Source organism: Chionomys nivalis, chromosome 1, assembly GCF_950005125.1.
Source record: "Chionomys nivalis chromosome 1, mChiNiv1.1, whole genome shotgun sequence".
Taxonomy (NCBI): Eukaryota; Metazoa; Chordata; class Mammalia; order Rodentia; family Cricetidae; genus Chionomys; species Chionomys nivalis.
The window spans coordinates 1955560-1981077 of NC_080086.1; the positions used below are offsets into that span (position 1 = coordinate 1955560).

At 45.5% G+C, this 25518-nt stretch overlaps 2 protein-coding genes across 2 annotated transcripts in view; one reads left to right on the forward strand and one right to left on the reverse strand.

Annotated features, from left to right (window-relative positions):
* The window catches only part of Tmtc1 (transmembrane O-mannosyltransferase targeting cadherins 1), a 205093-nt gene that overhangs the window by 71768 nt on the left and 107807 nt on the right, over nt 1-25518 (forward strand). The window lies entirely within an intron of this gene.
* LOC130871216 (40S ribosomal protein S4, X isoform-like) lies at nt 15016-15952 on the reverse strand. The gene has a single exon (XM_057764559.1). The coding sequence runs from the start codon at nt 15881-15883 to the stop codon at nt 15095-15097; it is 789 nt and encodes a 262-aa protein (XP_057620542.1). The 5' UTR covers nt 15884-15952; the 3' UTR covers nt 15016-15094.

Here is a 25518-nt window from a genome sequence, read left to right on the forward strand (position 1 = left end):
GTTTCTTGTAGGAGAGGGTTCAGTACCACCTGAGGGACAGCTGGAAATAGTTTGGACTTTTAAGACTTTTTGTTCACTGCATACACCACAAAAGCATTATATCAGCCAGAGAAGTTTTTTTTTAAGCAGTACAGGTGCACATTTTTAAAAACAATCATTTGCATAACCTCAATCTGTTCCTACTCTATCTTATTTCATTTCAACCTCTAGTTCTTACAAACGAACATTTAAAGTAGTCGTATAGGATAGTTCTGCCTATGTGATACTGTTTATTCTATTATATGGTATAATACTTTGTGTGTACTTGTGTGTACGCATACATGTGCATGTGTGTGCACAGGAACCAGAGGCCAGCTCTGGGTGTTACTCCTCCATTCCTGTACACTTTAGATTTTGAGACAGGGTCTCTCATGTGGGATCTTATGCGTCGGCCAGTGGGTCATAGGAACCTTGTTATCTCTGCCTTCTTCCCTGTGCGAGGGTTACAAGCACACATCACCATGACCAGCAAAAACTTTACCCACTGACTTGAGCTACCTCCCCAGTCATAATCCACAGACTCGAGCTACCTCCCCGGTCATATTCTTTTTTATTCTCCCATAAAGTTCACCACGACTCAGTCTGGCTCAGCTGGCTCAGGCATTTGCACCAAGCCCGATGACCTGAGATATATATATATCATTCAAAAATTTCCACTTCCTCCCCTCCTCCCATTCCTCCCATTCCCATCCTACTCCCCCACCCACCCACCTCCCTCCCCCTCCAGTCCTAAGAGCAGTCAGGGAACCCTGCCCTGTGGGAAGTTCAAGGCCCTCCCCCCTCCATCCAGGCCTAGGAAGGTGTGCATCCAAATAGACTAGAGTCCCAAAAAGCCAGTACATGCAGTAGAAACAAGTCCCAGTGCCATTATCAATGGCTTCTCCGTCAGCCTCCATTGTCAGCCACAATCAGAGAGTCCGGTTTGATCACATGCTCGTTCAGACCAAGTCCAGCTGGATTTGGTGAGCTCCCATTAGCTCAGGCACACTGTCTCAGAGGGTGGACCAACCCCTCGTGGTCCTGCCTTCCTTGTTCGTCTTGTCCCTCCTTCAGCTCTTCAACTGGACCTTAGGAGCTCAGTCCAGTGCTCTGATGTGGGTCTCTGTCTCTATCTCCATCCATCGCCGGACAAAGGTTCTATGATGATATTCGAGATATTCATCAGCGTGACTATGGGACAAGGCACCATCTCCTCTGCTGTCCAAGGACCTAGCAGGGGACATCCCCATGAACACAATCACACTACAAAAGCGTTTGTTCAACTATGTTCACAGCAGGGTTATTTGTAATAGCCAGAACCTGGATGACCTGAGTTCTATCCCTGGGTCCCATGTGGGTGGGAAGAGAGAACTTTGTTTTCTAAGTTGTCCTCTGACTTTCATACATGTGCTATGTATGATACATGTATGCACCCCCTCATACATACATACATACATACAAAACTAGATTACAAAAAAAAAAAAAAAAGAAAGATGGATCCAAACACAGTTTTCTCAGAACTGGGTTTTCTTCTTTTTTTCTCTTTTTCTTTTTTAATTTCAATATTTTTTTTGTTTATTTGAGACAAGGTCTTACTATGTCTCCCTGGCTGGCCTGGAACTCACTGAGATCTGCTTGCCCCTGCCTCCCAAGTGCTGGGATTTAAAGTGTACACCACTAACCTGGCTAGATTGTTCATTTTTATGCCAAAGATAAATTTTAAATTAGACATAAAATTCAGAGGAAGTCACAAAATGGTGACCCATCGTGAGAAAGAGCTGTGCATAAGAAAATATTTCCATAATTATCCTCTGGGATAGCCATTGGCCTTTCTCTGTGTGGCTTCTCCTGCCCTTGTCTTGTGTTCTTTGAAAAGATGGAACCCTTGGCTCCCATCCAAGAGGCCCATCTCCCCCCACTCCGCTTGGAACACGATGGGGCATTCCTGAGCTCGACATCTTGTGGGGTCTGTAATTAAAGATGCAGCTTGTATACATAAGCCCAGCTGGTCCTCTGCAGTCTTGATGGTAGATTTATAGTCTCACCTATCAAAAAGTCAAAATCCTGTTTCCCATCCATCCCAATAAAGCGGCAGGAGTTTCCTGGAGGGGAGCTGCCAGGCCTGATTGTTCCCAGCTGGGGAGTGCAGGGCTGGTTTCACTAGTGAGACTTAACTCCCTCTTTCCCCGATTACCTCGTGGCTTTAAAAATAGGAGCGGGACCCCAGGGATCTGTAACAGATACTGGGGTTTGTATAATAGGTTCACGCTCATGTAAGATGAGGGAGGGTTGACCCAGATCCCATGACATAATAATAATAATCCCAACAGTCTCTTGGTTCTCTTTTTGTGACTGTTTTTCTGATGCAGGGTCTCATGTAGCCCAGGCTGGTCTCAGATTCACTGTGTAGCCACCAATGACCTTTTCTGATTCTCCCACCTCTAGCTCATGATGGTTGGGATACAGACTCACACACCCACACCATGTGGCGGTGTGAATGAATGCAGAAAGATTATAAAAATATATACAGCTTTAATAAGGAAATAGACTTACAGGACCACAGGTTCCCGCGGAGAACAGGAAAGGCAGAGCAAAAAAGGGGCTGCTGGGATCACACCCGGCAGATTTATCAGTAAACATTAGCCCGAGGCGAACACGCCCCCAATGGGTGGGGCTATATCCCTACATCTCCCCCTTTTGTCTAAATAAGATAGAACTAAACCAAATATAACTATATACAATAATAACAAATAATAAATATAACAAACAATATTGAGAACAAAAGTTTTGCTAAACATTCTATCTCAAGGAGTCTAAATAACATAAAGAGTAACTACAATTATATAATCTTTAACTCCATCAAAGATCTGAGAAGGGAATAAATATTACTTAACAATCGAGAGATATCCAAAATGTGTAACAATTGACAGAGACAACTGACTACCTGGGCAATCACCCAAAGTCTCGTTTGCAATGTTGAGTCAACCAACTTTGGCTAAGGCCTAACATAACTGACATACCATTTTTAGAACTATCCTACCCTGTCTTGGCAGGATAAGATAATCCTGTTTTATCCACTTAGAGATATTCTGTATCTTTGTCAGAAGTTGAGGTATGGGCTTTTTTTTACATTAGCCCAAGGCGAACACGCCCCCAATAGGTGGGGCTATATCCCTACAACACCGCATTCATTCGGGTTTATGCTACGCTGGCGAGCAAGCCCTCTATCAGTTTAGCTACATCTGGGTCCCTACTGTAGGCCTCAGTATCAAACAAGAATACAGAGGTGAGGGGTGTCTGTTATACAGAGGTGAGGGGTGTCTGTTATACAGAGGTGAGGGGTGCCTGTTATACAGAGGTGAGGGGTGTCTGTTATACAGAGGTGAGGGGTGTCTGTTATACAGAGGTGAGCTGTGTCTGTTATACAGAGGAGAGTGGTGTCTGTTATACAGAGGTGAGCTGTGTCTGTTATACAGAGGTGAGGGGTGCCTGTTATACAGAGGTGAGGTGTGCCTGTTATACAGAGGTGAGGGGGTGTCTGTTATACAGAGGTGAGGTGTGCCTGTTATACAGAGGTGAGGTGTACCTGTTATACAGAGGTGACGGGTATCTGTTATACAGAGGAGAGTGGTGTCTGTTATACAGAGGTGAGGGGTGCCTGTTATATAGAGGTGAGGTGTGACTTTTATACAGAGTGAGGGGTGTCTGTTATGCAGAGGTGAGGTGTGCCTGTTTTGGGAGTGCCAGTCAAACCATCAGCTGCAGCGACTCTCCTTGACCCACAAAGTCTAGCTGTGACTTAGAAGCAGGAGAATCAGAGGACATCTATGCTCAGGCATTTCCAGAGCAGGTGATGAGACCTGGTGCCAGGTATGTTAGGTAGCATTTGAAGTCGTTCTGACAGACGCCGAGGAGAACAATGTTAAGACGTTACTGTACTTGTATTTATTTACATGTTTGTATGTTTGTGCATACACGCGTGCACATTACATTCACACTTGCCACAGAGCCATGCGGAGGTCAAAGGGTGGACAGTCTGAGGAGCAGGTTCTTTCTCCCACCATGTGGGCCCCAGGGATTTATGGCTACTGTCAGATTTGGCCTCAAGGGCCTCTGTTTCCTGAGCCATCCCCCTGGCCCGTGGAGAGCAGTTTAAGAGGACAGACTGGTCGGAGGCCGCAGGTTCAGAGGTTTGACGCCATTGGTTCTACACCCGAAGAGAGGCAGCACGCTGTGGTGGAAGAGCTTGGCAGAGCTCAGATGTTCACCTCCTGGCGTCTGGGAAGCAAGGGAGACACGCCCTTCCGAGGCATGCTGCCCCACGGCCACTTCACGATGGAGTTCGTTGTCCTCACTTTCAGAAGAGGATTCCTATATGGATCAAAGTGTGGCATCTCATTTGGGCATCGCCTTGGCTGGGCTGAGTGTGCTCAGAAGTTTAGCCGAATATTCTAAATGTCGACGTTGAGGGTATTTGGTTATGAGATAGCTACCAATCATCAATCAATCAGTGAGTTCCCAGGAAAGCAGATTGTTCTTGGTGGCATACATGGCCCTCACCCAGGCCATTAAAAGTCTGAATAGAACGAAAGATTGGTACCTTGAGAAAGAAGGAATTCTCCAGCATCAGCTGTTAAATTTACCACAAAAGTCTACTCCCCCTTCCTCAGAGGCAAACTGGAACACTGGCAGCCCTGATCTTCAGCCGCTACTCTGCCCTGCAGAGAAACGATTATCAATCTCAGGCACATGACTGAAATCCTTACAATACAGTTGACTTGTGCACATATGCATGCTGTGTGTGTTCCGCTTCCCTGAGGACTCCGACTGACGCAAAGGTCAATATTAAGGTTGTTACTTTCGATACTTTATTAGAAAAGAGCCTTCCCATCGCAACCACCGCAGCCCTTCTTACATCTGTGTCAGAGTTGTGAGGGGGTACCGTCCTGGTTACCTCGAACCCCCAAGGCACGTCTGTGACAGAGGCGTGTTCCTGAGAAGGGAAGTGAACTTACAAGTAGATGCCCTGCTCAGCGGTCAGCGGCTGGAAGGGGGGAGGAACTGGGTCAGGTCTGTGACAGCACCCTCTTTCTGTCTCTGACTTTCACATCCATCGCTTGACAGACACGCTGAGACTCTGCTGTACAGCGATGGCTTCTTACTCCCACGATGAAATACCCAGTGGGGCAAACATGAGCAAGGAGAGGATTTACTTTGGCTCGTGGCTCCACAGGGTCACAGTCCATTATGGGAAAGCAAAACAAGCTGATGAGTCCAGCAGTGTGGCTGTGAGCACAGCGTCTTTATGCAGCAGTAAGTAGGGAATGGGGCTGTGAGCATGGCATCTTTACACGGCAGTAAGTAGGGAATGGGAAAAGCAGCACCAACCACTGGGTACAGTCTGTAGAGGGGTCACGAGTGACAACCACGCCCCTCTTCCTCAAGACTCAGCCCCAAGCCGGGGCACTGAGTGCTCAAAAAATGAGGTGGGGCTTTCAGAGGTTCACAGTCAGAATGGTTGAGGTCTAAGGTAGTAAAGTTAGTGAGCTTTCCCAAGTTCCTGGAAACTTAAGGTTTTATTTCCCCCCCCCTACTGATAAAATGTTGCTATAATAGCAAGTAGCAAGCCAGATTCAATCTCTGGCCGGTAGCTTGCTCTCTCCTGATAAGAGTGTTCTCGGTCTAAGTCACACATGGATGATGGATGACTTACAGTGAGTACTGAAGATTCTCAAGACAATATTTCTATGGGATTTCATGTCCTAACGCTATTAAATCCCTTCATTTCATCTTTCTATTAAATACTAATGTTTCTTCTAAATCATTTGCTAAGCATGAGCTAAGCTATTCACATATTTAATGTGAATTAAAAATGAAAATTCTCCTTTTAAAAACTGTTAATTTATATGGAATACCTCTTGAACATATCAATTTTTTTCTTAATATTTTCTTACCTTCGTACCTCCCTTTCTGTCATATCCACCCCAGTATTTGCTAACAGCCTCGTATTACATGCTAGTATTCCCAGGAAAACATTAGCATAATTTTTTTAATTATTAGCATAATTTTTGTTCTTTTTTTTTTCTCAGTGCTGAGGTTGAAGTTGTATTTCACACATGCTATGCATACCATAAATTTTAAAAATCAAAAGCCTGGCTTGAGAAAGCACCAATAAGCCTTGGATTTAAAATGCTCTTTCTTTTTGTAAGAAAACAAAACCAGAAACCAATTGTAGGTCTTAAGTTAATGATAATTCGGCCGGGCGATGGTGGCGCACGCCTTTAATCCCAGCACTTGGGAGGCAGAGGCAGGCGGATCTCTGTGAGTTCGAGACCAGCCTGGTCTACAAGAGCTAGTTCCAGGACAGGCTCCAAAACCACAGAGAAACCCTGTCTCAAAAAACCAAAAAAAAAAAAAAAAAAAAAAAACAAAAACAAAGTTAATGATACATAGGTCTTCCACCTCGGTACTCAATACAATATTGGAATCATGTCAATCTGGAAGAAGTGACATGTTTATCTTTGAAAATAAATGATGTAGAAGTGCTTAAAAAGAAAAAAAAATACCCCCACTCGATCCTTTAGTTTGCTTGTAAATCGTGTATGACAGAAAGATTCCCTTCAGTGAAGAGCGGGGACACAGCGTGGGAAAGGGCTGTGCTAGGGTTAACGAGGTGCCCTCAGATCTCTGCAAATCCAAACATCTCTTTTAATATTCTTCAGATTTCGCGGAGTGTGACTAAACATCGATATAAGAAGGGGTAGCAGGCGTGTCCCCGTGCCGGCTGGGCTCTTGCCTCACAGATAGGCAGGCAGGCTGGACGGTTTGCAGTTCTTAGGCGGGCAGGCTGGACGGTTTGCAGTTCTTAGGTGGGCAGGCTGGACGGTTTGGAGTCTTAGGCGGGCAGGCTGGACGGTTTGGAGTCTTAGGTTTCAAAGCTGTAGATCTTTCCCATCTGTTCTCATTGTTGAAACATTCGCTAATCCACGGTTTCGTCATTTATTCCAACCCATCAAAGCAGCAGGACTCTGTTTTCCCGCACTCTGCAACACCTCAGAGCCAGCTGTGTGTGGCCACGTCCATCTTTCCCCAGATGTACCGCAGCATGCACACGCGGCGGCGATGATGATGCTTCAGTCCCAAAGGCTGTCATAAAGTCTGTTGTAGTTCATTACCGTGCTTCCTTCCAGCCTGAGGTGTATGTATGCAAACACACCTCCTCTGGAAAAACACCGCTGGCGAGAAACAGGAGGCATGGAAAATAACTGCTGTCAGTCACAAAGAGAGATGGGAATATCAGAAGGTACAGCAGGAAATGCAGCCAGCTCATGCCTCACCGAATGCTATTTATTTCAGCCGAGGAAAAGGTGGCTTCCTATTTTCTCAATGGACCATACTCAAATCCATTATAAAACCCTCCTCCATAATTCAGGTTGAAGACTTGGGTTTTAAAAAGAAAGCTATTTCCCAGTCAGAGATAAATCAGCATGGCAGGAACACTGATTTGTCTTTTTAACTTAATTTATGTTTATTTTGGTGCTTGGGACTGCATCCACAAAGACTAAGCAGAAACTGTACCTCTGAGCCATACTCCTAGAATGAGGACTTGCTTTTGATATGGGTCTCGCCAAGCCTTTAAAATAGCTTTAAATAGATTTTGTTTATACAGTGTAGTGGACTAAGTGGCAGCTCCTTGAGGATCCGTCCATATCCAAACCTGAAGATCCATGAATGTGACTTTATTTGGAAAAAAAGGTCAATTTTCTGTACAAATACCAAGAGAGAGAAACTAGAATATCTAACATGCCATGAATCAGCCTGGGCATTTTAATAACCTAGTTTTGGCTCAGGCTGTCTGACTTTTTGCATGAAAATATTTTTCTCATTTTACAATGGAAACCAGTGAATAGGTCCTTGTATTTATCGTTCAAATAAAATGAGACTAAGAGTGTTTTTTAAAGCTTTAATGAAGTATAATTTAGTTTGTAAAATCCATTCATTTAAAATACACAATGTAATGTTGTTAATGGATTCATAGAAAACTCTGTAGTTGGTGTCTATTTATTTATTTATTTATTTATTTATTTATTTATTTATTTATTTATTTTATTCTTTAGGGGCCCACCACACAGCTCCCAAATAAGTACACAGAGACTTCTTCTTACTTATGAATGCCCGGCCTTAGCTTGGCTTATTTCTAGCCAGCTTTTCTTAACTTATCTCATCCACCTTTGCTCCTGAGATTTTACCTTTCTCTACTCTATATTTTTTTCTTTCCTTCTTACTCCGTGACTGGTTGTGTGACTGGCTACTGGTGTCCTCTTTCTTTTCTTCTGTTTATTCTCTCTGCCTGCCAGCCCTGCCTATCCCTCTCCTGCTTAACTTTTGGCCGTTCAGCTCTTGATTAGACCAATCTGATGTTTTAGGCAGGCAAAGTAACACAGCTTCACCAGTTAAACAAATACAATATAAAAGAATGCAACACATCTTTGCATCATTAAACGAATGTTTCGCAGCATGAACAAATGTAACACATCTTAAACTAATATTCCACAACAGAACCCTACTGCAGTCTCAGAACGCCCCACCACCCTGTAGGAATCCCTCTCAGCAGGATACTCAGCTCTTACTCAGCCCCAGCCCCAAGCAGCTAGCACCTGCTCCTGTCTTTGTGAATTTGTTCTTCCTAGATGCTTCACATAGAGTACAAAAGCACTTAATCTTCTGGGCCAGGTTTCCTTAACGCAGTTTGGTATTTCTGAGGTCTGTCAGAAGCACTCTTAATACTTGCATTTTTAGTGTATTTACCTGTGGTCAGAAAGAGGCCACCTGGAGTGCCATGATTAAGACTGCTCTAGCCTTTCCAAAGCAAATGGTCTTAATTTTTTTATTTTTAAAAAGGATGCCCAAATACCTAGGAGATGCTGAACTGAGTTATACACTGAGGTCTTCCTCTACCCCCAAATTCTTCCCAGTCAGCTGTACCAGTTGGCATATCCCAGTGTGTAAAGTTCACTCTCTCCCATCTTCATCAGAACTCCTTGTCATTGATTTATTTATTCATTAATTTATTCGTCACAGTTATCCTGGTGGGTAAAAGTGGTGTCTCACTTTGATTAATAACTGATGATACCGTGGTAGTTTGAAAGAAAATGGCTCTAGCCAGGCGGTGGTGGTGCACGCCTTTAATCCCAGCACTTGGGAGGCAGAGGCAGGCAGATCTCTGTGAGTTCGAGACCAGCCTGGTCTACAGAGCTAGTTCCAGGACAGGCTCCAAAACCACAGAGAAACCCTGTCTCGAAAAACCAAAAAAAAAAAAAAAAAAAAGAAAATGGCTCCCAACAGGAGTGGCACTGTTAGGAGGTGTGGCTTTATTGAAGTGGGTGTGGCCTTGTTGGAGGAAGTGTGTCACTATGGGGGTGGGCTTTGAGTCTCTTTTGCTGAAGCTTCCCTCATTGTGGTACTAAGACCACTTCCTGTTGCCTGCAAGCTACTCGGCTACTTCTCCAGCACCATGTCTGCATGCATGCCCCCATGTTTAACCATCATGATAATGAACCAGACCTCTGAAAATGTAAACCACCCCAATTAAATGTTTTTTTTTTTTTTTTTTTTTATAAGAGTTGCCGTGGTCATGGTGTTTCTTCATGGCAATAGGAACCCTAACTAAGACAGATACTGACCTGGTCCTTTTTAAGCACTTCAGGTAGACTTCCATTGTTAATTCATTTTATCATTCCTGAGTATGTGTGTGTGCACACATACATTTAATTATATACATACTTTCCCTAACAATTTATTACCCATGCTACAAAGAATGGCATATAGCATACTAGAAGAGAAGGAAAAAAGGTGGTAGGAAGAATGAAGGAGAAAAGGAGAATAATGAAGATATTGAGGGAAGGAAATGAGAATATAGTCGGTGTGTGATGTGGGCACGCAGGGAGGAAGACACCTTATTGCAAAGATACAAGGCAGTGTTTGAAAGCCAGGTCACATTCTCACAGTGACTGGTGAGACTCTGTGGAAGCTCTGTGTCCAGAGGACAGAGGACGTACGTCATGTGCCAGCTCTCTGGCTTGCCTCAGAGTGCTTGGGATGGACAGTTCCCTGTGAGCTGAGGCTAGGGCTGTGTTACAGAACTCTGCTGACCTTGAAGAGACTCTGACTAGATTGGACTCATTAACACTCATTCCCAGAAGGAAGGAAGGGCAACACTGAGCGTCTGGCCACCTTCCCAGGGTGTGCTAGCAGCTGACAGACTTTGCACAAAGGAGACACTGAGGGTGTAGCTACCCCTTAGCTTGTCCATGCTCCTGTGATTACACCCATCCTCCTTGGTAAGTCACCCCTGTAAACTCATTGGTTCATCTGCCTTCATATAGTCAGAATTTTCTTTGGCCTGTCTAGTAGGGGTGAACAGAAGTGGACATCTCAAGCTTGACCTGGCAGCAGGGCCTGTCATCCCAATATCTCAGGAGGCTGAGGCAGGAGGATCAAAACTTCAAGAGTAGCTGGGCTACAGAGTGAGTTCAAGGACATCCTGGGCAACCTATTAAAAATATGTTTCAAGTCGGGCAGTGGTGGCGCATGCCTTTAATCCTAGCACTCAGTAGGCAGAGGCAGATGGATCTCTGTGAGTTCAAGGTCAGCCTGGTCTACAAAGCGAGTTCCAGGGCAACCAGGAGTATTACACAGAGAAACCCTGTATTGAAAAACAATAAAACGAAATAAAAATCTGTCTCAAAATACAAAGTACAAAAGATAGCTGGCAAGAGAAGGGACTGGAGTCTGAATATTGTACACACGCAGACACACATACATATACATACATACATTTAGGCAATTGTCAGGGTTTTTTTCCTAACGTAAAAGTAGGGCTGGGGATATTGCTCATTGGTAGAATGGTTTGCCTAGCATGTGTGACATCCTATGTCCAACTCTCAGTGCCAACAAAGAGGGAAAGCAAGGGAGAAGTGGAAGGGAGAAAGAGAGGCAGGAGAAGGGAAAGAAGGACATAGGACAGAAGAGATCTTAGACCAGCTGGTCTATTTCTTAAATTTTTTATTTATGTGTATGTCTGATGTCAGAGGCCAGAAGAGGACTTCAGACCCCTTGGAACTGGAATTAGGGGAAGTTATGATAGTCCTACATGGGTGTTGGGAACAGATCTCAATGGAAGATTATAAATCACCACGGGGCACACTCTCCAGCCACAGCTGTTTAATCCTGGTCAAAAAGGATGTCGTTCCCCACTCTTAATGCACTCACATATACACTTATATTTGAAGGACTTCCTTATTGTCATAAGAGTATGACAGAGACTGAGTGCGCCAAGCAAGTGCCCTAACACTGAACTGTGCCTCCTAGGACTTATAAAACGATGTTTTAAAATAGTGTTTGGGGAGTATATCTTCTTCAGCATTTGTGTTTATTACCAAATTAACGCTATACGTGAGCTGTAGAGACCACGTGCTATGACTGGTTTCAGTACGGAAACCAGAACTCCATAGCGATGGTCTTAGCTGTAAACTTGTTCCGCTCATTTTAAATCCCTTAATATTGTTTGGGAACTCTTATTTTGAAGATTCCACCAGTACCAATTTATGAACCAAACAACAAAAGACCAATCTCATTTCTTTATTGTCACACTTCATATATAAGACGTGAAAGCAATATGCCTTAGTAATTGGGCTTATAAAGAAATAGAGATTCCCATCTCACACATTGCCTGGTGCTTGGTTTCGGCTATTTTGAGAATCAAATTACATGTTTTCCTCCCATCTCATCTCATAAGAAAAGCTATATCTTTAAAGCACAGAATGCTGGGCTTGCAGCGCTGGGCCTGAGTTCATTACTCTTCCCCCTGAATTTACTAGCAAGGCACCCCCGTCCCCGCTTTTCCCCCACTAGATATTACAAAAATGCTGGGTTTTGTTGTTGTTTTGGTTTTGCAATGATAAATATGCGGAAAGGGCATGGCTTCAAATGCTACTTAGGGTTTCATACCTATTATTGACTAAAATACCAAATAGGGTCAGCAGACACGAGTGTGGATATGATACTGGGGGCGCAGACGTGTTCCACCCCATAATTCGTATGTTGAAGGACACGGTGCAGTCGGGCAGTACACATTCACCGCGTTGGATGAGGAGAGCTACCAGGGCGTAGGACACAGGGGAGGCCACGCAGCTACTCAGCAATTCTAGAAGGTAATTATCACTCATTTCCCAGTGTCCCTGCAACCATCCTGACTCCCCAACCTAAAGTCGTGCATCCGGGGGAAGCCTGGCCCGGGAGGGCTGAGTGATGCCAGCACTTGTTGTAAAGTATTGGGTCGGACAGGAGTTCAGATCCTGAGACCCCACTTGGATACCTACCATGCTTGGCGGTTGCCAGTAATCCCAGCCATGGGAGGCTGATACCCGATCTGCAGAGTAAACGGACCGAAAGACGAGCTGGATCTGTGAGCTCTGGCTTCGATTGAGAGGACCTGCCTCTGTGAGGAGTGGCTGATTCCAGATTTCCACTTCAGGCTTCCACACGCATGCGTACAAGGGTGCCTACGCTTGCATAAACCAAAACAAACGCAAACAAACAAGAACACCGCACACATGCGCATACATAAAAGGAAAAAAAAAAAGTCTGTGAGTCTTGGTATCCCGGACCGTATACTTTCTATAGTTTTTAAAGTTAGAAAACCCCGGGCCGTAGTTCATACCTCGGGAGGCAGAGGCAGGTGGATCTCCGGGTGAGATCCCACCTCCAAACCCTTCGGAGCCGGGAGCCGCTGTGTGTGTGTTATCTCAGTAAAGATACCCGTGGGTGCTGATTTATTTTTCTCTACTTTAAATGCAGCTTGACAGCTCATGTTTCAGGGCAGACGGACACGATAGTCTCAGCATTTATTTACCTCCGGTTTCGGACTGCCTGCTCATCAGTCCCTGATTTCCAGTTAGGATTCTAGTCCCCCAAAGCCCACAAAGATGGTCTTTCCTACAAAAGAATTCAGTACATTTACAAGAACTTTTAAGTGCCTTTTAATTGTAAAAAATAAAAAAATGTGCATGAGATAGCACTCTAAGAAATTGAGCTACACCCCCAGTCCCTAACTGTTAATTCTAAAATGTTGTTTATGAGTTAGGATGTAGCTATGTTGGCAAAGTGCTTGTCTAGAGTTCAGGAAGCCCCAGGTTCAATTCTCAGTACCCTGGCCTGGTGGAAATAAGCCTATAATCCCAGCACTGAGGAGACAAAGAATCAATTGAAGGCTATCTTTGGCTACACAGGAAATTTAAAACCTTCCAGGGCTGGGGAGACTTTTACAAAAAAAGAAAAAGTTAAGTTTTATTGAACACAGAACAGCATGTCCGAACCAGGCTTTTCTGTTACTATTGAGTCAGAAAAATCTATATATCACTACAATCATTTGTAGGACTTAGAATACGGCGCTAGCCGTGAGCACACGTACATGTACGCCTCCTGTTTTGCGCGATGTCCCTATTCTTGCTGCAACCTGCAGCTCATACCTAGGTGGGAACAGCCAGTGATTAAATCCGGGTCTGTACGCTTCTACAGATTATTTTCATGGTGCTTGCAACTGAAATATCCAGGATGGGGCTGGCAAGATGGCCCAGCAGATAAAGGCAATTGCTGCTAAGATTGATTTGAGTTTGATCCCAGGACCCACACGGTGGACACAGAGAACTGACTCCCAGGTTTTTCTCTGATCTCCACTTGTGAGACCTGATCCAAGCTTTCCCCCTGATAAATAAATCAGGAGTTCGGTGTTTAAGAGCTCTTGCGGTTTTTGCAGAGGACCCAGGTTCATTTCCTAGCAGTTTCAAAGGATTGTCTTCTGGTCTTCTAGGACACGGGACATACATGCAGGCAAATATTCACACATTTTTTTAAAAGAAAAACTCATTATGTTTTGTGCTATGCAAGCCCTTGACCACCAAGCTGTCCTCACAGCTCTGAAACCAGACCTCATCTTCCCACATCAAAGCCAATCACTGTATCTTCAGGAATAGAGACATTTAACAATGACCTTAGTTTGAGTATGTTTTAACATTAGCAAATTAATCAGATGCCAGTTTATTCAAAGGAATTTAACTCTAATTTGTAATTAAAAAGCAAAAGACATCTTTTTGTAAATAAAATTCTTATCTTTGGGGTATAAGTGACTTAGTGGTTAAGAGAAACTCTGCTCTTTGCAGAAGACCCAGGTTTGTTCACAACTGCTTATAATCCCATTTTGAGGGATGCCAATCCCTGCCCACTGTAGGCACTTGCCCCTGCACAAATCTGTACAGTATCTTAAATATCTTCTAAAATGGAAAAAGATAATTAAGTTTCCTTTAATTGGGAGTTCACAAACATCTGAAATTCAAGTATTCTTTCTCTAATCAGTATCAGTAAAACTGTCCAGGAAATCTTGTTTGAGCCAGCAAAGTGGCAAAGTTGAAAACTATTTACCTTTTATGGCTCACTGGCATTAAAGTGCGAAGAAATAAATTATTTTCATTTTACCTGTAAGCTACTATTATAAAGACAGTTGAACACTTATTAATTTCTTTACAAGTTTTTTCATTCTGGATTTGCTGCTTCTGTAAACTTGGGGTTTTCTAAAAAGAGAAAATTATAGCTACACTTTGTGGGGTTTTTTTTTGCCCCCGAGACAGGGTTTCTCTGTAGTCCTGGCTGAACAATCCCATTTTTATACCTCCTAACTTTAGGGGTTCTCTGTTTCCATTTGCTTTGGGGGGAGAGGCTGACATCTAAAAGCCTTGAGTTTCTACGGATTTTATGGGCCTTTAGGCATTCAATCCCAACCCTGGAATATTAAAGGAAAAATGAAATGACATTAGTTCAGTTATCAGCAACGGTAACCAAACCCTTTTTCAAGATGCGGCAACCGCACATCCGGGTGGTTGCCCCATCCCCCATGTCGCGGCAAAGGGAAACGCAGGCAACCAGAATGAAGTTTGCTTCTCTTTTTAATTCAACATGCTGCTTAAAACTCGAAGCATAAACCAGTATAAACGGGCCCCCCTCGAGTCCCTCAGAGTCCGCTTCACCCGCTCTGCTTGGCCGCCAGCCTCTTGTCTCTCTCTTCGGCGATGGTGAGGCGGATTCCCTTTCCGCGCGGGAGGGAAATCCACGGCTTGTTGCCCTTGCCAATCACGAAGATGTTGGAGAGGCGGGTGGCGAAGCCGTTGCCGTTGGCGTCCTTCACGTGGACCACGTCGAACGAGCCCGGGTGGCGCTCGCGGTTGGTGATGACGCCGATGCGGCCCAGGTTGGCGCCCCCGGTCACCATGCACAGGTTGCCCGTGTCGAACTTGATGGCGTCAGTGATCTTGCCGGAGTCCAGCGAGATCTGCACAGTGTCGTTGACCTTGATGAGCGGGTCGGGGTAGCGGATGGTGCGCGCGTCGTGCGTCACGAGGTGCGGGATGCCCTTGGTGCCCACGAAGACCTTCCTGACCTTGCACAGCTTGTACTTGGCCTCCTCGGGGGTGATGCGGTGCACGGCGAACCGGCCCTTGGTGTCGTACACCAGGCGGAAGTGCTCGCCGCTCTTGTCGATGCTGATGACATCCATGAAGCCCGCCGGGTAGGCCACGTCGGTCCGCACCTTGCCGTCCACCTTGATGAGGCGCTGCATGCAGATCTTCTTCACCTCGTCGCCCGTCAGCGCGTACTTTAGGCGGTTGCGGAGGAAGATGGCGAGCGGCAGGCACTCCCGCAGGCGGTGCGGGCCGGACGACGGGCGGGGCGCGAACACGCCCGTCAGTTTGTCCAGCATCCAGTGGCGCGGGGCGGCCACACGCTTCAGGTGCTTCTTCGGACCGCGAGCCATGGCGGAGCAGCACGGAGCAGCACGGGAGGCGGCTTCTCCTTCCCCGAGCACGAGTGGAGTGCAAGGGAGGCGGCCTTCTCCTTCCCCCGAGCGGCGCAAGCGGAGTGAGGGGCTGCGCGCGCAGCAGGCGGGAAGCCCCTCCCCCTGCCCACTCATCCGCCCGCCCATCCGGGTCTCTTCCAGGGGGCGGGACTGCCTAGCGCCACCTGCCCGCCAGATCCTCCACGGAGCTGAGCGAACCTTTTCCTCCTGTGCTGTGCTGAGCTATGTATGTGTGTGTGTGCTGGGCGGTAAATACCAAGATGAAGGCGATAAGCTGTCTGCCTTCAGGGAGAGTGCAGCCGGTCTCAGGTAAACCAAACTCGCCTGAATACTTTTTTCGCCTGACACAGTGTTTCTCTGTAACGCACCCTGTAGACCAGGCTGGCCTGAAACTCACAGGGATCCACCCGCCTCTGCCTCGCGAGGGCTGGGATTAAAGGTGTGCGCTACCACCGCCCGGCATATTTTTGTTGCATTTACTTTTTCAGTCTGTTAGTATGGAAATCAGAGGATGGCTCCTGGGAGTCTGTTCTTTGCTTCTACTATGTGAGGCCCGGCATTTGCACACACTCAGGTCCCCAAGTTTAGAGACAAAATGTCTGTACCATTATAAGCTATCTCACCAGATTTTACTGTTTCTTAAACGTGTTTTGTCTGGGTCATCTTTCAGACTCTCTACAGCCAGCCAGCCTCTTATTAAGTGATGGGAAGGTCCAGCAAGCCTTTTTCTCCTCTTCTGTGCGGTCGGTGGAGGGCGTGGGCTATAGTGATGGCAGAGGTCGTAAGGTCTTTGCGCAGATATTGGCACCTTGCCCATGTCTTCCTGCATGATGCCATGACACCACAGAGTGTCATCGTGCTGCTCAGCAATGTAGATACGGATGCTCTATAGTCCCACCCAAAAGCTGCCATTGATTCCCTATTTCCTGCCTGGAGGGAGCCCAGCTCTCTGTTGCTCATGGTTTCCCTGAGATGGTGACCCCTGCCTATCCTAAACCTCTAAGCTATAGTCACTCACTACAGTGAGGGCTCAATATCTCCTTCCCTCTACCCGCCTTCTTAATTTTTCTGTTTTATTTAAGACAGGGTTTCCTCATGTAGCACAGGCTGTCTTCAAATTCATGATCATTTTTATTATGATGGACATTTTTTATATCTGTCAGTCTGCAGTATTCTCTGTACTGTTAGCGTGGCTGCCGTGTGAGAGACAGGGTAAGTGTCCTAGTGACATTGAAGCCGTCATGTAAGATGAGTGATCTTAGGTAACTCTGAAGGAGTTAAAGTTTGGATGGATGCATGGGAAACATGACAAGAGAGAGTGTCTGTGCGGTCTGTTGCCGAAAGCCAGGAAAGAAGAGGGAAGGTAAGGGGAGACTGGGGGGAATCATGGGCAGATAACACATGTTTTGTTTACCAGTACACAGTCTGCTAGGCAGGCTTGGGCAAGAACCCAGCACAAGCCAGCAGGGGTGAAGGACACAGGCACACAGGTTGCTCTACGCTAGGCATATAGACCTACAGACAAACATACATGATAGAGGCTGGCCCACAACGGCTAAGGCTTGGACCTTTGACCTCAAGGCTACATTAGAATCACATAAAATATATAGCAGATTACCAAACTGTTTGCTTGGGGGTTCCCTGGACATCCAGTGTCAGCCGTTGTGTGTTGGCGCATAGCTCCCCTGGATGTCAGCCGTGTCTTAACTGACTTGCTAGATACCCGTAATAGCACTGTTTTGTCTAAACATCAACTGGCCCTTATGGCCCTCTGCTCCCAACAGTAGCTTACGGGAAAGCTTCCATGAACTTGAAGTGTTACCAGTATTTCAGAATGAGTATCTGACTCCTGCGTTCACTGACACACACAGGTAACTGTGTCAGAGTTCCAGGTTTGGGGATTTTAGTGCTGATAATGTTTGATTTTGGTTGTCTGTAGTTAAGACCGATAATTTAGGAACCAATATGTTTATCGTTATACAGGTGGTGTGTTTTAAAATCTCGACATCAGACTCCTTGTATTAAGCTGTAAACTGATTCAAACTTGGGTTTTTGAAGTATCGACCAGTTGGCTTTGTAGTGCACTAAATCACTATAGATCTAGTATAGAGAGGAATCTGTATCTCCCCAGTGTTTGCTAAACCCTTGTCCCTCTTTTCCCTCCTTTCCTTTTTGCTACATAAACAAAAGTGATGGCTATAAAGAATGCTGTAGATTAGCTCATCACATTAAGTGCAGAGATCTGTCAGGCAGCTGAAAAGCACAGATAAGATCTAGAATTAATGAGTTGAACCAATTAGTAGGTGACTCCCACCACAGAAGCACTTGTTTTTGTTTTTGTTTTTTTTTAATTAAATACTTACAGGGAATAAGAAGAGAAGGGGGGAGAGAAGGAGGGCCAGACAAGGGGGGGAAGGAAGAGAAAAAGGAATGAAGCTGGAGAGATGGCTCAGTGGTTAAGAGCACTGGCTGCTCTTCCAGAGGACCCAGGTTCAATTCCTAGTACTCACATGGCAGCTGACAACTGTCTGTAATTCCAGTTGTAGGGGATCTGACACCTTCACATCAATAAGTAAAATGAATTTTTAAAAAACAAAAAGAAGAGAAAGAAAAGCAACTATTATAAATATCAGAGAGAGTCCTGAACAAAGTCAAACTAATTTCTTGTTTGAGTTTTTGGAAATTAGGATTTGGGCAGCTCCTTAGCACTTTACCTCACTGTGTATGACGTCACTAGGGACAGCTTTCCCTCCAAGTCTCCCGGGACTTTCCTGCTTAGCATTGGAATCCAAGTGCTAGGCAGATGGGACTGGTTGCCGTCCTTGAGGCAGACCAGCCCCACGTGTGAAAGCCTCTTGTGTACGGAAACATCACAGTAGATAATGTTCAGGAGACATTTAGCTGAATGAAATTTAGAATCGGGAGAATACATTAAAGTCAGACCTTGCAATCAGTGATGTTTATAGAGGCAGCATAGCAACTTAAATGATTAGGGATTTAAAACTTCAGTGTGATGCAGTCAATGTCACCACATGAAGCCCTGATCTGGCTGGGGTGGTGGTTCAGGCCTCCAATCTCAGTACCCAGAAGGCAGAAGCAGGTGCATCTCCATGACTTCAAGATCAGTCTGATCTACACAGTGAGCTCCTGTCAGCCAGACCTGTATAAAAGAGAGATCCTGTTGCAAAAAACAAAAGCAAAGGTAAAGAAAAGAGGAAACACTGAGCTGAATTTGTCCGGGAAACACCTCTGATGGAGGAAGAAAACAGTGGTATTTGTTGCTGGGTAACTTTACCCGTGGCCCGGTGGCATGTGGGACTAGACCAGTGAGCAGATGAAAGCTGTGACCAAGGGTACGGAAGCATCAGACTAAACAAGTCTCTGCAAAAGTCATTACCGCAGCAGGAGTATTAACCAATAAGAAATCAGGGCTACTGCTGTGTGTAGGAATTTCTTCTTGAAGGAACAAGCTGCAGACATAAGGTGTGGGAGCACTCTGATGTTTAGGTCCACGGCCCCGTTTGCTCTTTTGAGTGCATTAGGAGAAGGTTCCCCTTCCTTAACAAAGGTTGACGGGCATCTGAGTACAAACTGGTGAACAAGCTTGGACCACCTCAGTTGCCCCTCCTCAGCCAGCATCCTTGCTTGTGCAGTCTGTTCAGTACATATCCTGTATGTTCACGATGAATTCACAGAACACCGTGAAAGTGAATCAAATCTTTAGCTTCTAGGAAAACACTTTATTTTGTTTCTCTCTCCTTCTATGAAGGCTGCAAATGACAGACCTCAACAGATAACAAATCCTTTCTGTATATTTGCCCATTAAATTGGGGCTGGGGTGGGATTAAGCTGGCTAATTTCACACTGATACGTTCTGTACGTAGTGTGGGCTTCTCAAGACATCTGCGTTGCTACAGAACATGTAGATCACATGTAACGAGGGCACGTATTGCTCGGGGAAGCCCAGGCTGCCAAATACCCTGCTTGGCCTGCTGGTGAACTCAACATGTGAAGCCAGGGCATGGGAGAGGCTTTGAGTTTGCTGCCCAGTGTGTTAGTTATTCTGAGGAGGGCTCAGAAGGGCTCTAACCAAAAGCTCACCTGTAAAACATGGCTTGGTAATGGTCAGTTGAGACTTTCTCCTTCCCCTGCCTTAACTGCAAACAGACTGGGCTGGAGAAAGACAGACAAAGACAGCCTGACCTTCCTCTGTACAGACACCACGAATGAACAAGACATCACAGGCCCTGATGGGAACAGTGATCTCGTTCACCTGCGGTGTAGTTAGGCAGCGTCCATGTGCTGATTGTGTAAACTCCTGGTGAGCCACAGGCATCAGGTACATGGGGAAGCAGAGGATGAGCTTATTCTCTAACCTGCCGCAGGTTCTGAGTGGCACCATGCTCAGGTGGACCGGTCAAGGACTAGACAGGTCTAGGAGGCAAGGAACTTCAGACAAATTCACCTTGCCTCAAAGGAAGCTGAGCAGAATGGAGCCAGAATCGACATCCATCATGTGTGTTATGTCACTCCTATCTCTCTTTCAGGGCTTGAACCTCCATCCTGGCATCCTTTTACGGTGATTTTACGGTCAGCTTTGAGCCCCCTTCAGGACTGTACCGAGTGCTGTTGCCTTCTGAGCTAGCAGGGAGCTTGCTGTTGCTCATCCTCTGAAGCGTGATCCTAATTAGTCTTAACAAGAAAAAAAAAAATAGGAGTCAAATATTGGGGGGAAACCTGGAAGATCAGAGAACCAGGAGCAGCCTCCAGGTGCTTCCTCCCTGTCTCCTCCTTCCATCCAAAAGGGCTGAGGTCCTGACTGCACCCCACCTGATCCCTTCCTGTCTCTGCTTCCCAAGTGTTGGGATTAAAGGTGTGAGCCACCACTGCCTAGTTTCTATGGTTAACTAGGGGCTAGCTCCACCCTCTGATCTCCAAACTTTGCCAAATACAAATAGACCAGAAATTGTAACTGTAATGCTTGCTTGATAACTGTTTTGTTGTATATAATCTTACTATGTTAAAATTAAAACCTCCCTTCTTAGTTAGACAAAAGGGGAAATTCTGTGGGATAATCCTCTTGAATGCTGTAAAGATTGGTCACTCGTGTTAGTTTAATAAATCACTGGTTGGCCAGTATTTTTTTGTTTTGCTTTGTTATTATAAAAAAAATTCATTAGAGCCAGGTGGTGGTGGCACACACCTTTAATCCCAGTACTCAGGAGCAGAGGCAGGTGGATCTCTGTGAGTTCGAGGCCAGCCTGGTGTACAGAGTGCGTTCTAGGACAGGCTCCAAAGTTACAGAGAAACCTAATCTTGAAAACCAAACAAGAACAACGACAATGACAACACCTTCATTAAACTGTTACCATGTCGGAACACAGTATTTGGAGTAAAGACATGTGTTTCCTGACCAAGGCCACTCATAGTTGTCTTTCCAAATAAACCATGTCTTAATGCACTTTGAGGTGAGCACTGTAGTTTTGTGTCTATAACAGACGCTCCTTACGGGATTAATGTGTCTATCTTCAGAGCTGAATTCCTAACACTCAAAGAAGCACAGTTACAGATTGGGAAGAGGGCAGAGAAGTCAGACTTTGACCTGTTTAAACTGTGCATTGGGCGTCTGCAGGCCCAGGTGAAAGGCCCACGCTTTCCTAGCAAGAACAGCCCTTGTATCTGTCACAGCAGGGCCAATATGGGGAGGAGATGGGAGCTCTCAGTACCATGACTGACACCTGTCAAGTGCACTTGTGGGACTGTGACTGAAAGACAAGACTGTCGGCACCAAAATGGAATTTTACCACTCCTTGGAGAAAGAATTAAAAACCAGGCATGCTGCCGAAATTAATCATGGAGGGAGTATAAAATGGATCCTCTGATTAAATTAATGGAGTCCAATTTCATTGACCTTTGACATGAAGGATCAGGACTTTCTGCAAATCAGTTTACATTTCTTGGCACATATGTGTGTACACGCGTGAGTGCATGCGTGTGCATGCGTGTGTGCACATGTATGTATGTGCACATGTGAGTGTGTGTGTGGACAGATGTAGATATAATGTGTCTTCTTCAGCTGGTCTCTACCTTATTTTTTGAGACAGGGTCTCTCACTGAACCTGGAGTCTATTTGGCTAGAATCCCTGGCTAACGAGCCCCAGAACCTTCCGTCTCTGACACCCCAGTGCTGGGATTACATGCAAGCACAGCTGTTCTCAACTTTAGATTACATTGTTAGAAATTGAATTTGGGTCTTCATATTTGTACAGCCTTAGCCCTATAAAACTATAAAACTACCCGAGTGCTCTGTTCCCTTCTAGTTCCAGGCTTCTTATTCAGAACGGTTAAGAGCACAGAAAGCCGTGCTCCCCTGAGGTCTGCAGGCTCATTTCCACCATTCTGTGTGAGAATCAAAGTAAAGGTTCCCTTAGGAAATTGTAGGGTTTGAGGTTCCTGGAAGATGCATTCACCAGAGCTGCAGAGTTGGGTGTGGAAGGTGGGCTTGGGTTTCTGAAGGGGCAGAACTGAGAAACGCGCCCCCGGATTCTCAGAACAGCTCCATCTCTGGTCAGAATCGTGGGACTGGCAAGGGCAGTACCCAAACCTGACGCTGTGTGGAGAGCCTTTGTGTAGCATAAAGGAGGAACTTCTGGGGTCCAAGGCTGGGCACTAAAGAAGGACCTAACTTCCTTTGGTATGCAGTTAGCTTATAATCATTTCTACTGTGAGCTGTGTCTTTGCTATATTTTAGCAAAGTGAGAACATTTTCATGTCTTTCAAAGAGAAGCATTTTGGAATTTTTACTCCAAAAGATCTGAATTTGACTTCTTTCTCCCCTCAGAGCATATGATTCTTTACCAATATCCTTTATTGTTTTGAATGCAAAAAGGGAAATTAAGTTGGTGTGGTTGGTGTCCTACAGGGGTTTCTGGTGGCTGTGTGTGGTTGGTGCACTGCCGAGCAGTGACAGTTCATGGCTGGTTTCGCCGTCTGTAGCTGATACTTAGGCAGGAATTATGTGGGGTACAGATCCCGAGAAGAGCCGGACAGTCTAGTCTAATGTCCATCGCAGCCGTCAGGATCTGTGGAAAAGGAAACAATGCTATCCAGGCGGTGCTATCCTCTACCCTGCTGCCCACATCCCAAATCACACATTGTATGTGCCAGTCTGCTGCCAGAGAATAAGAAAAGCAGAAGAGAAGAGGTTGAGAGGTGGAGAAGGAAGGACCCTTAGAATTCTGTTTAGATGGCTGGGCTTTATCGATCTTTTTGATGTGTATAAAAGAAAATCTATTCAGATAGCACTTGAGAAGCCTGGGAAAGAAGACTACCTTCAGGGGGGAGCTGGCCTGTTAGGATGTGTTCAGGACTGCCTTCAGGGGGGAGCTGGCCTGTTAGGATGTGTTCAGGACTGCCTTCAGGGGGGAGCTGGCCTTTTTGTTAGGATGTGTTCAGGACTACAGTGAAGGTATTCTGTAGTAAGAAAGAGAGTGGGGGTCTAACCCTGATTCTCGCTGTGAGGAGAAATCGGTGGCCAAGAACAGGGTTGGCAGTAGAAGCCTGTGGTCTTGATGTAAGTCACGAACACAAAAGGACAGAAGCTTCAATCCGTGGATCTGATTCTAGCGCCTTCACAGGAGCTTGGGATTTGTTGTCATTGGGACTTTCTGGAGCTTTGTAAGGAATGTGCAAATTCCATGAAGAACTTGTTAAATTTAAGTGTCCATAGCCAGGCTTGGTGGCCTACATCTATACTCTCGGGGTAATAGAGTCTGTGGTAAAAGTGCCATGGGTTTGAGGCCAACCTGGGCTACCTACTGAGTACCAACACAACAGACAATTTAGTGACACCCTGTCTCAAAAATAAAAAAAACACAAAAAGGTAAATATAAATAAAGTGTTACTAGTAGCATGTTTTTCTTACGATTGAAATTAATAGCTGAACATATCAAAACCCTGTCTTAAAAAACAAAATTTTAAGAATTTGTTAACCTGTGAAATGAGCCACCTGTGTATCCGTGAAACCCTGTGGCAATGAATAATGGCTGAAAGCAGACAGAAAAATTACCTTAAAGATGGGAAGTTCCTGGGCGGACACGATTTGACTGTAACTGGATTGAAAAACAATAAAACTCCAAGAGAGAGAAAAAAGAAAAAGAAATTAATAGCTGAGAAATCAGATTTAAAAATTAGCACTTCCAATTTTTTGGTCTTGTGGAATTATTCTAAATGGTAGAATATTTAAATCAAAATGCGTGTCTGACATGTATTGTTAGTTGTTATTTTTACGAATGCTATTATTCTTGGTCATTGTTCAGGTCTGTTCCATTGGCTGTAAGAAATGAATCAAGGAGGAAAATCCCACTATGCAGCTCTGGGCTGGAGTGGAGGAGGAGATGGAGGGACAGAGCCAGGGCACACTCCCCACCGATCTAGAGCGTCCCCAGTCATGGCGCCGTGCCGTGTGTCTCAGTTTGTCGGTTCCTGTGGACCCACAGCCTAAAACAGAAATCTTGACAACTTTTTTTTTTTCCACCAAGAATCTCTGTACCATTTCAGGCTTGTGTGACCTTAGGATATTACATTTTGAGAGTAAATTATCTGGTACCCTTTGCCCAACTTCTTGTGGAAATAGAATCTCACCAGGAATCTCTGAACTAGAAGACTCGTTATAAACACAGTTACTAAAATATCCGTCCTCGCAAACCGTCAGAAATGATACATGGCAGCTCTGTCTTAAGTGTAACCTCAAGAAAAACCCCGAACTGTGTGGCTTGTTCTGTAGAGAGGAAAGCCAATTGTAATTTTTCTAGTGCTAAGCAAGCCTCAGAGAGGAGCTTGAGAAATGAAGTCTCCAAGAGCAGCTATCTGGAAAGCAGACACATTCCTGCCCTTGTCTCCCTCAGCACCCTTTCCTGGCCCCGGCTGCTTCCTTACCTCGCTGCTGAGAGAGATCCTTCATCCTTGGAGAAACAGGAGTGCCAAAGGCTGGTCTTGGCTTAATTTACCTAAAAATGACAACCATCAGGAGGCTGCGCCCAGAGAGGATGTGTGTTTTTGTACAACTACACACACACACACACACACACACCGTGCTGTTCCAGACTCTCTAGGCTGTCCCTGGCCTGGCTTCATTGCTAAACTCTGCTGTGGTCTCAGAAGGGAAGAAAGGACTTGGCAGCTCTAGAAGATGGGCCTCTCGGGAACTTGTTAGCAATAAACTTTCTTTGGTGGCTTTACCCTGCTCATTTTCTCTATTGAGCGCTTGGACAGCCAGTTCTGAGCTCATTTTCTCTAACCAACAAGCTCATGGATAGCCAGTCCTGAGCAGGAAGCACTTCCAGAGATTCTTATGAGCCAGAAAGAGGAGAAAGAGAGTATGAGGAAGAAACCTGCTTTTGAGTAAAGCTGTCACTTCCCTGCAGCTCAGAAACACTTGGTACATACACCACAGGCAGGGGCCACACATCTTCAGCCAGCAGACTCCAGGTGGATCAGTCTCTGCAGGATACTAGCCCACTCGGGTTTTACTGAAGAGGCCCTGGCTGGACCAAAGGTTCTCTCCAGTGAAGAGCCCTCATTCAAATGCAAAT

Coding starts and splice junctions, on each gene's coding strand:
- LOC130871216 (XM_057764559.1), bottom strand. CDS start 15,883: ATGGCTCGCGGTCCGAAGAAGCACCTGAAGCGTGTGGCCGCCCCGCGC.